Source organism: Nestor notabilis, unplaced genomic scaffold, assembly GCF_000696875.1.
Source record: "Nestor notabilis isolate BGI_N333 unplaced genomic scaffold, ASM69687v1 scaffold5619, whole genome shotgun sequence".
Classification (NCBI taxonomy): Eukaryota; Metazoa; Chordata; class Aves; order Psittaciformes; family Psittacidae; genus Nestor; species Nestor notabilis.
This window is the reverse complement of record NW_009943129.1, coordinates 21,205-33,266: the sequence shown is the minus strand read 5'-3', so window position 1 is coordinate 33,266 and position 12,062 is coordinate 21,205. Positions and strand designations below refer to the sequence as shown.

The window sequence follows — 12,062 nt, the reverse complement described above, 5'->3', positions numbered from 1 at the left end:
TCAAACTGGCATGACCTCAGACATCATTTCTTCAGCTTCCAGCTGAGAGTTTGTACCTGTCTGTGCTACTGGCACCATGACTGCGTCCTTGATGTCTGAGGTCTGCATGCACGAAGAGTTCTTCTCCTCCAGTTTTTTGGTGGTGTCTGGGCAGTTCTGAACAAAGATCACTCTGTTGTAGGCTTTCAACCTGCGCCACAGCTGAACATACACCTTACACTGCACGTACATGAAGACCAGGCCCCCCGTGAATCCAATGGCCACCACAACGAGTTTTGTCCAAAATGGCCATTCGAGGACACCTTTGAAATAAAACATTTATATAAACGACTGTTGTTATACATTGAATATTAAACACTGAGTTTCAGTAAAATATTTTGAAAATAAGCCACGCTAAGAATTCCGGGTATGTGCATGCTATTGGGGCAGTCATGGCTCAAGCAGAAAACAGCAGCAGTTTCCTGTCCCATAGGTCAGCCAAGAAACTACATCTGCCTCCTGCTTTCAACTGGCTTCACCACAATTTGATCAAATAAGAAATGCAAGGCCACTCTCACAAAGGAAGCATGATGGTTGATAACATTGATAGCTGTAGTTTTCTCTGTCATGGTAACTATTTAGCAGTACTTAGAAATAGTAACAATATATTAAGTGATAGTGCTAGCCATTTTTCTTTTAATTTGCAGCAAAATGAAAGCATACAAAGACCTTACAACTCGCTTTGTATCTATCTCCCTAATCACTATTACTCTGCTTAACTGAACTTGCCAGGGACAAATCCTCGTGTATTTGTTAAATTTGTTCACAAAATGTTTGTCATACCTTTCTCCAATCCCCTGTCCTGGAATCAAAGGAAGTAACAAAGAACACTTTGCCAAGGTGTCATATCCAGTGATGTGTTCTTTCTTTTTTCTCCGCTTTAACAACTGGTTTTAAATATCACTGTCTCTTTCTTGCTCTTAAATGTGAAAACAGTATGCTTTGCTTCTGACTAAGCCCTGTCAGTGGTAAAGACACCTCGAACCAGCAAGTCACAGCTGAAGTGCTGAGCTCGGAAGAAAGAGGCTGAATAAATGGCTCCATTTTTCTTCAGAGTTTCTTCCACTTCTTAGCAATAAAGATGTGCTGCTTCTGCTTCATCCGTGGTAATACAAAAAGTGTCATTTTTTTGCTTAACTCATATGGCACAGTGAATTTTGCATCTTTCTGTATATTCCAGGATTGCTGTAATTTAACAAACTCGAGATTTATTAAGTGAGGTAAAGCTCAGCTAAGCCTAGACCTGCTTCTTCATGCAGAGCAAATTTATGTGAAACTTGATTCCTTACTACTGGTGCCATATAAATTCTAGAATATTTTAAATAGATTTTAAATTGTCCTTTCTATTGACCAGTGACAGTTTTACCAGTGAAGAGGTTTACACTTTCATTTATTTGTATCATATGCTTTTGTAAAGAGGGAGAAAAGAAATCCCTTTAAATATTTTGAGATACATTTTAAAAAGGGATTTTTAAACTTACACAATATTAACAAACAGTACCAGAATTATTCAGGGCTTTCAGTTTTTCTCTTCAAAAGATGTTTATAAAGTGTTTTTTCCTCCAGTGTTCGTTGTCTTTTCCCCAGCATTTTCCATTTAAACAGAGATAATGGAGAGAAAAGCAAATACGTGGCTCTCCCCTCACCCTGGCCCCAGGTTTGATTTTGTAAAAGCACCATCCCTGCCAACATGGGGGCAAAAGACTTACTTACTTTTCTTCATAAACACTTATTTTTGCATGGTTTAAGTAGCTTCAAGGTGTATCTCTGTGCACTTTTTAGTGTGGAGAATCACCCATTACATTTGGCAGACACTGAATTCTATACAATTCATAAATGTTTTCAACCTACCAGGAATTAATTGATTATTACGCATTCTATATAATAACAAGAATTCATGTTAGCTGCTTTGTTGTGTAAATTCAGCTAACCCACAGAAATACCTTCCCCTTTTTAATGAATAGGATCATGTAGTTGTACTCATCAATAGAAGTTCAAAGCCATTCCTAGTCCTGTCCTTAGGGCCATTTTATTTTGAGATGAAAAATAGGGTTACCCATCTAGAAAGACGGCAAAACACGACTATATAGTATACATTTATCTGTGACTTACTGAGGCTTGTTACATATTTTCCTGTCACAGAGAAGAAAGGCAGACATCAGGAGTATCATCGAATATTTATCTATCAAGACACAAAGCACTGCCTTGTTTTGTTTTCCATGTTAACTTCGGAGCATAGCGCAAAGCTAGAGACCTTTGTCCCTCTCCTATGCTTAAAGTTAATTCAGATCAAAACTCAAAAGCTTTTTATCATCGTGATCATACGTAAGACTAAATTTAAGACCAAACAGACTTAGATTTGAAATCAATCAATCAAAAACAGTAGTTCAGTTTGGAACACAGTTTCCACATAGGGTAAGTATAGTCACAAAGAAACCTAGTTGTGTTAAACACATTTTGTTACACATGGCCAGTTGGGTTTTTGGTATCTCCACAGATGAAGACTCCATAACCTCTCTGTAGCAGTATTTGATCACCCTCACAGTAAAAGCAACCGGCATTCACGGTGAAATTCTATTCAAAAGGATGCAGGAATGGCTTTCCGTATTTCTTAAGTCCCACATGAAGGACTAACACAACTGGAACACAGTCTCTTAGAATTTTGTATTAGGAAGCTTGCTGATGAAAGGGCTGTATCATGTTTTACAGGATATCAAGGTTCAAGTGGGTAATATAAATAAATCACTATTTTTTGACCTGAACTTGAACCAGGCTGTTTGAATTTGACTCAGCTTTTTGTCTGAACTTCAGAAATATCTAGATAATGGGAGATTAACCTAAGAAAAACCAGCAGGCTAGCTTAGCCATGGTAATGATTACACTAAGTAGAGGTCTCTGCAGGGGTGTAACAAGCTTTTAACACTGATGTACTCATTACTTCTGCATTAAAGCATCTGATGTAGCCATGTATCAGTGGGCTGTTATTTAAGAACAGAATGTGACTGGTTACATAGCTGCCTTTCAAAGCCATCCATTGCATTATCAACAAGACAGAGGAAGGTAGAAGACACTTACCATTATCATTGCCTTGTTTAATTTCCTCAGCAGTTCTGTCAATTAAAACATACAATGACCAAACAACACATGTAATTGCAATTACGTGGAATGTGACCGAACAAACTATTTTCCTCCTCTCACTTGTTGTCATCTGTAGTTTCTCCCACTGTAATGGAAAAAAAAAAACCCAAAACAAAAGTCAGAATTTTAAAAAGTACAATAAAGTGAGTAGGCCATTCTGTCTCCTTCTACCAAAAAGAAAGAAAGGAAGAAAAGCAGTAATAAGATTAACAAATCATTTTATTTTGATAATACACATTACAGTAATATGTGTATCATCACTGTAAAATTCTAATGATGTTATTTTCACAGATTCAGAGGAATGACGAGTTCTGTTCTGTTTTCTGTCTGCTTGCAAATGACATCTAAAGTAATTCCATTGCAGCACAGCCAAAACATGTTAATAGACAGGTAAAAGGCTGAATATTGATTTTAACTTTACCTGATGCACACTTCTGATGATGAGAGAATTAAAAAACCCCAAACATTAGTTTTTAATACTTACACTATTCTGAGCTTAAAATTAGAGGAATGCAGTTATGGAACAGTCTTCCCATAAATTAAGAGCATAAGAAATGCAACTGCATTGAGGATTAAATTCAATAAAGTTGAAATAATTATTACATGGAAATGACTGCACGTGAAAGCAGTCAAACAGCCTTGTTAATACAAGAAGGATCTTGTTAGTGAATTATGGCCCTAAATCCATCATACACTTGTGAATTACAGCACTAAATCCTGTCTTAAATTAAGGCTATTTTAAGGTGAAATGAGCTATTCTCCGCATTTGAACAATGCAACTTGAGGCCAATTCTTAATCGTCTTGCTTGTGAAGATGTATTATTTTCAAGACTTCTTTAAAATAAACCCTTCTCTACTAAAATGCTTCCCTGAAAAAGAGATTGATGAATGACATTTAAAACCAAAATGCCTCAATTCCAATGAATAATTTCGGAGCTGGTCGCTAGCATGTGATGCATAGAACAAGTACAAACCACAATACAACAGTGCCACCTCCCTGCAGTCGTGCCCGTGCAAGACTGAACTGTGCTTCGGTGTGCAGGCCCCAGCGCAGACACCGGCACAGCAAAGCTGCTCTCGCTACGTGTACCTTTAGCGCACTCCTGCTGTGGTTCCTAGTCTTTTCCGGGTGCTAAGGCTGGATAAAAACCCCTGGCCACTTCAGAGCACCGAGGTGGTATAAATTTACTTTGGAAGTATGAGTTTGGCTTTGTTTTCCTTGTTTGGGGTTGTTTTGGGGCTTTTTTTTTTGGTTGGCTGCTTTGTTTTTTGTATTTTGTTTTGGTTTGTTATAGGGAAATAACAAATTTCCCTTAAATTACTTACGGCTACTGTTGGAGATAGCATTAAAGCTAGATGCTTAGACTTTAACCTGAACAAGCATGGCAGCTCTTGTCTTGCTGTCCCATCACATTCTGAAGGAGCACAACTGCAGTAAAATGCTGATGCAATGTCACCAGGAGGGCTAACTTTCAGAACTGCTTCTTCCTGCCCCTAGTTTTGGAACAGTACTAGGCCAAACAGATTTCAGTCTTTGATGGCAGGTAAACGTGCACATTTCAGAGCTGTTGCCCCAAAACAAAGTCTCTGGAGCATTTTCTAGTCCTGGCCAGAGTTTTACAATCACAAGGCTTAAATAACTCTATAGAAGAACTGAAATATTTCCTTAGTTATATGCAGACAGAGCTAGCAGTTTATTTGCTAGCTAATACCTCATTTCAGTTTCTGATACATCTACTTAGGAATGAAAACTAAGCTTACTGGCTTTTGTACAGCAGTCTGGGAAAATGGGAGACATTAAAAAAAGTAAATAAAGTGACAAGAAACCCCAGAATCTTATATTCATTGTAGTTCTTGTAGGTAGTATTCAGCAGACAGACTGACATTATCATCACAGTCTTATCATATCATTATAGTCACCAGGTTATACAGCATTTGACCTGGAGACTGTCATCCTTTTTGCAGTGAAAATTCAACTCAAGCCTTGCAACAGGCTTTCTTTCTAAAGAAAAAGTGGTCTTTGTCCACATGGAAGAAGGGATTTTACCTTAACCCTTCATTTACTTGTGGATACTTCGTGAGAGATCAGTGCTGAACATAATAAAGAATTAACTGTATTCATAAGTAGATGTTTTTTGTCATCTCAGCTCTGATGCTATGCTTTTTGGTCTACTGGAGAAAAGATTCTGAGCTAAATTTTCACTGTTGTGTATACCTCCGATCTCATTGTAGCCATTTTACTCTCTGTAACATACACAAAAGCCTTAGTGTTGATCTGAACATATCAGATATCTTGATGTGAACATATTAAATTGCCCAGCCATATACAGCTTTTTCATATGGAATTTTAAAGTCACAGAATGTTGTTCCCATTTCTCTAAATGCAAATATTTTGTAAGTGGGGAGGGGGGGGGGGGGGGGGAAGCAAAACCTAATGACCAATGGACAGGATAGGTAAATAAAAGAACAAGCTCACAAATTTCTGCTGAGATTGGCAAGAAAAGTGTATCAGGAGAGGGATCTAGCAGAAATAGGCTAAAGCAGGCCTTTTTTGCTAACATCCCATGATCAGATCCAGCCAGAAAGCAAGCCAAGGCCTGCCCGACTCGATTCCTCTCTTTGGCCCCTTTCCTTTTCCCACCACACAGTGTGCCGGTGTGCCTAGTCTATCCACGCACATGTTACCACACCAGAAATAAGCTGGTTGGCAGGAGACTCAAAGAGGCCACAAGGACATGGGTCGTTATGGAACTGGACGACTGTGCAGAGTCCCAGCTGGGATACAAAAAAGGAATGAGAGACCTGCTCACACAGACACAGGGCGATCAGAGTACTTGGGAGCAATTACAGCTCCTAAAGGGTTGCGCTTTTGTTCTGCTCTGCCCCAGCTGCAGTCCCAGTTCTCCTCTCAACTCCAGTCATGATGTGCTGAACTCAGAAGGGGAAGTTCAATTAAACTTTGTGCTCTACTCCTGGTGATCCCTGTGGAAGCCAAGGTAATTTTTCCTGTCCTACTCATATATTTTAGCTTGGCTGAACAGAGAGTACTATATGAGAACTGTCACTCTTTAGTAGACGAGTGAAGGTAGTAGATAAGCCAGCAATTTATGTTGCCTTGGAGCAGAAAAGTGCAATTCACAATTTTAGGATATTTGCAATTGGCTTAAATCAAAAATCTAACTGTCTATGTTAGCACATATTTGCTTGGATAAAAGCATAGGTAGGGAAATAAAAAATTAATTGAAAATCCACAGCAAAGGCCACAATATCTTGAGCAGTAAAAGCATCAGCCCCTTTTACTTGTACGTTATAGTCCGGGACCCAATATTGCTTAAAGTGGTGTGAGTAAGTTTGGCAGGTGCTATCATGTTACACAGCACACCAGTGCCTCCTTAGCCACTGATAAATTCACCCCTGCTGTATTTGGAAGCTTCTGCAGTTCTCATGGCTCTCTACATTCATGATAACAAGGTAAAATAAAATGCCTCATCTTTTACCATCTTCATCAGTGCTCCGTTAAAATGTACAACCATCAGGCTGATGATGCTTTCACATGCCATGGATAGAATATCAGAGCCACCAAGAAGAGAAAAATAACACAAAAGTAAGTGCCCAGATGCAATTTTTCTTGGAAACATGTATGTTAATATTCCTGAAGAGACTGGACAAAGAAATGGAAGAGACTGTAACAGCCAGAGGAGACATTTATAATGACTTGTATTGAGTCTCTAAATTGATAGACAAACACAGTAGCTTTTGCCCAGCCTCCCCTTCACTGTTGTACATCCGATTGTCCTCATCCGCAAATGCTTTAATCCTGACAGCAATACACACACAGACAGGAAATCATGAGAGATGCAGATGGTTTAATGTCCTGCAAGTGCAAGCAATTGCATAAATACCATTATTAGAACAGGTGTGCTAAAACACTCTGTAACATCTAACAACCACAACACCTTTTACACAAGTCACCAAAAAAATCCACAATGCAACAATATATATCCCAAGAAGAAAACTTGACATAGCCCCAGCCCCCTTTTTATTTTCTGAATAAGCTTCCTGAACATTACACTTGTACTGTGCTCTGCAAACCACTGGAGGGCGGTAGGAGACTGTCTACCTGCTTCAGAGGGTCCTACCAGGAAGAGCGCATGAACTGTCAAAGAAAAGAAGGTGGATTGTAAATGTTATCAGAAACACTCCTCCCACCCCAGCCACTACTTAGAGCTACTGCTAAACCACGATGTGCACCTCAGCCTGAATTCCTGTACTTTACTGCCAGATAAGTTTGTGATAATCTTGAAAGTGGCAGCTATAAAACCCTGTTCTAGGTTTCGACCTTGTGCTCTGGTTTTGATTCTTAAAGACTCTGAAACTTTAAAGAGAATGGTTACTGATTTCAAAACTCACTCTTGCAATTACAAAATGCAGTCATGAGTCTTCTGGGTAAAGAAAAAGAAAATAAAAAATAAAATACAGCCTACTCACAAGGAACATCTAAATCATATGCAGCCAACCACTTCCCTTTCCTACAACATAGCCTGATAAAAGCCCTGGTATTTATTTTAAAGGACCAAAATTTACCCCCCTGCATGTCAGTGCTAATAGAAGCTTGGTTAATCAGTATGCAACAAATAAAGATGGATATTTTTTAAATATCCTCTGAAAACAGATTGTCTGCAGACGTGGGGATGCTGCTTCATATCCTAGAGATCCCAATACAGCCTCTCTTCTTAACAGAAGTAAATCTGCAATTTTAATTCCCTCCCATACTTAAGCTTTCTGCAAAGCAGTTTCATGATTGCCCAATGCAGAACCAAAAGATTCACACTGATTCACACGCAAGAGCCGTTACCCCACCACAGAATCGCACTCTGCAGACTTCGCTGCTTTTGTTCCTTTCCCACGCTTTCCAATGGTAGATTTATTGCCTGCCTGCCCCCATCCACCATTTTGTGTCCACACATTGCCTCCTGCTAGTGGTAACCTTCCCTCACATTGGCTACAAGATTTGTCTACGTAGATGTCCTGACGCAACTCCGTATCTACTGCAGGTTTGTAGTTTCAAACCTTTGCAATCAAAGGTCTCTCTCTTGCAGGGCCTCATCACTGAAGATGCCAAATTGAAGGTGAAGTTAATGGGCTGCTTTGCAACATGCTATAAATGCTTGGACTTCTAACTCCTGGGTATTTTCAGGAGCCCTGATATTAAAAACTGCAGGTAAGGAGACCTGTCAGGGGAATCTTATATGGGCATGACGTTGCTAATATTGAATATTTTTCCCATTCTGACAGATTTCTCCCTATCTGTCATTTAACAAAAAAATGACAACAAATGGAATTTAAACAGTACCCACAGCTGGAAGGCCATCCTTCTGCTCTCACCTAGAGCTAAAGTCATCACGCAGTATTTTCTGAGTTCTTCCTACAGTCTAAAGAAAGACCTTGAGCCAACCTCTAACTTGCAATAATCATGCCTGCAAAATGAAGGTTAAAATAATTTACTATGGGCTGTTGTAGAAATTGCACTCTGCACACAAACTAGGAATACACAGAAAAACATCCTTCTTATCTCAGACCAGGCCTGAAGGATCTAGCCAGCGCTTCTGAAAAAAGCTTTTAAGAACTGGAGTGGTTGTATGATGAAGTGAGCCAAGCAGTGAAGATGTGTCAGTAGTCTGGACAGGTAGCTCAGGGTATAGTGAGACTTTTTAAGGAGACTTATCTGGTCACTCATTGCAGTACTAATTGGTTCAGTCTCCACAGTAAACTGTTCACTACTATCAATCTACCAGCTGGAAGAAAGAAGCTGCAACAGTAGTTTGCAGGAATGGAATTTGTGCAGTGGGTAGAGGAGGAAGAAATAATAGTAATAAAGAACAACAGGGCTCCACACATGTTGGGAGAACAAAATAGCTTCGTGCAGATTTGACGTGTTGATGAGAGATGAGACTTCAAACCTTGTAATTTGACTAAAAGCCACTCTGTGCCACCTAAACAACATGTGGCTACAGCCTGTGCCTGAGGGATGATGCATGCCTCACTGCATCCTTCTCCAAGATAAAGAAGCGCCCCTTATGCAGTCCAACAGAATGTGTCAGGTCTCATGGCTAAAAAGGGCTTGGTCTCTGGAAACACCTCCTCTGTGTTCTTTTCCCCAAACACATCCAGAGCACACTTAGAGAGGAAGAACTGAGCAGGTTCAGAAAACCAAAGAAAACACATCTGTCATTACTTGTCATCAGAAGGTACATCCCAGAGAAAAAACTCTTGTAAGGATCAAGATTAGAAGACCAGCATTAGACCCTGCTACATTAGCCATGGTACACAAAAATCAAATTAAATTTAAAAATCTCATGTCATATGGTACATCATATAGCCATATCAATGCACAACCTTACCTTGATCTAGTTAGCTCCTTAGATGAGCTGGTACAAATCCTTCTCTGGTAAACCTGTCTGAAGTCTGCATAAAATCTATTTCTGTCCCTAGGTGACACTAAACAAAGCTCTGAAATTCAAATGAATGTCGGTGGTGTACTTAAAACACCTGTTAACAGTTTAAAACTGAACCAGAAATGGGTGCATATCTAAAGACAAACATACTATAATTTATCTTTATGTGGGATATCCATGCCTAGAGTAACAGAAGAACCACATAATGGAAAATCTCATTTTGATAAACACCTTAAGATTATCATCTGCAAAGACTAATAATTCAGTTTTATCAAAATCAATCTTTTTTAACTGACAGTTAAAAGAGCTGGACTTGAGTGATATAATCAGTATGCACTCTTCACAAACTTACGCAATTTTTTAGCTACATCATCAATTAGTAGACCCTTTAAAAGTGTGAAATGGGGGTATTAAGCAATTTGAGAAGACAATTTCTAAAATGAAATAGCTGTTTTTGCAATCTGAAAGTACTGTTGAGAAAACTTGTCATTTACAACTAGAAGAACTTCAGTACCTGCATCCCCATCATCCCAACACAGACACCCAAAAAAAAAGCTATGCTTTAGAAATACAGGACTAGCAAGACCTCATGTCCCTCTCATCCAGTGATCTGTCTCAGGCAGAGGACAACGCCATATGCTTCAGAGAAATGTGCAAGAAACCTCGTGGCAAGTAATTATAGCATAATCTCTCCATACTGGGAACTTCTTCCTAGCTGCCATCTGGTAGAAGTTATTTTACATCAACGTATACAATGTGAAAGTACTCTACAAAATGTTTATTTTCCAAGCATCCTCTTTGAATGATGATACAACATTAACCAATTCTTTGTTCAGTAGAAGTCTGAACATGATCAGACTTTGGTATTATCATGAACTTCCCTTTTACAATTGCTGTTTCTTTTCCTGCTTTGTAAGCTATTTAAGAAAAGGATCACTATCTCCTAGCACAGTACACTACATCTACCTTATCTAAAAAGATCATCTTGACAGATAAACTGCAGGTGAAACACTAAACCACTGGTCGCCACAATGAAAAACTATGGGCAATGTCTGGCACTGAGAACATGAGGCACGCCTCTAGAACTCTAGAAAAGACTTACTTTAGGTGCCTGGGCATATGCTTTTATTACTCAAAAATAAAAAAAAAAAAAACAAGCTACATGTGGGCAGCCCATAAAGAAGCAAGAAAAAAGGGGTAGAATCTATGTCTCCACTAACTTTTACCACAGTTAAGAACAGGAGCAGACGCTTTTACCTGCTCTCCCTACAGTATTTCTATAATCATTCTATTGAAAGGATCTGGTTTGTGTGTCACTTCTATTCTCTTTGCAGCTAGTCATCTCCCACCTCTCTCTCCTCCTTCCTTCCAAAAGAGCAGCACACCTAACTGAACACACAACATTTTCCTGCAGTCACTAAGTAGCAAATGCCTTTAAATCACAGTCCAGCTCTCAAATAACAGCTCAGACAACCAAAAAAGCCCTGTCCAAAACTGCACATGAAAAAAAAGAATCACTCTAACTAACTACCATACCACAAAGCTACAAGGCCAGTTAAGCTGAGATTTGATTTTCCAACCAAAGCAAGTGGGGGTGCTGCATTTTGTAGTATGTACGCTATGGGAAATGCAAGAGCAGCCATGACATGCTCAGTACTGGATTTGAGATGGATTGTGTCAGGGTCAAAGCAAAGGTGAGCCCTTATTCTGCTATGGAATCCATAACAACCTATCTCCAACAGTCCATGCCAAAGTTTCTGTCTCCAAATACCAAGTAGCATGGGCTCCCTTTGCATATCTGAGTGTATTTAAGCCTTAAACAGTGTGATGGATGTGGACAGAAGGCTGGGATAGCATGGCAGAAATAGGAAAAGGAGAGGAATCAGACAGAAAGCTGATACAGCAACATGCTGGAGATCGGCATCCCATTACATAGTCTTGCACGCTTCTCCACTTTCTTTAGTCCTGTCCAATGAAAGTGTAATTCCTCTTAGGCAACTAAGACATAGTTATAATATATGATCACAGTTTTGTTAGAGAGTCTTTACTTGAAGCACCTTCACTTCAGTATTTATCACACTGCTTAATTTCCTCGATATCAAATTGTCTAGCCTGTGGAGAAGTATCTTGAAGCATGCATTTTGAAATTAGAGTTGATGAAATAAAACTGGTGACACATGAAAAGCTAAGTCAGCAAATATACTTTCTGTTTATTTAGCTGCAGTTATAAATGCTGTACAGAGTCTTCTCTGGGAGTTACAACAGAATATCAGTTATTCCATCTTCCAGATAGAAAATATTTTTCACCTAAATTTGCTTTCTCTTACACCAGTGCAAGCATGAAGATTATTATTACTGCCTTGTGCTACATGTGCTTTGTCTTTTTTGTTTGTTGATCATGTCCTTTATTCTGCCATTTAAGACATAACT

The 12,062-nt window shown here is 39.2% G+C and overlaps 1 protein-coding gene across 1 annotated transcript in view; it reads right to left on the bottom strand.

Moving 5' to 3' along the window:
* MARCH1 (membrane-associated ring finger (C3HC4) 1, E3 ubiquitin protein ligase) overlaps nt 1-12,062 on the bottom strand; it is a gene marked incomplete at its 5' end in the record, with an annotated part of 33,190 nt that continues 21,128 nt past the window's right edge. The window contains 2 exons of the mRNA XM_010021744.1: nt 1-302; nt 3,115-3,262. Of these exons, the coding sequence (XP_010020046.1) occupies nt 1-302; nt 3,115-3,262 (450 nt within the window). The remainder of the gene's footprint in view (nt 303-3,114; nt 3,263-12,062) is intronic.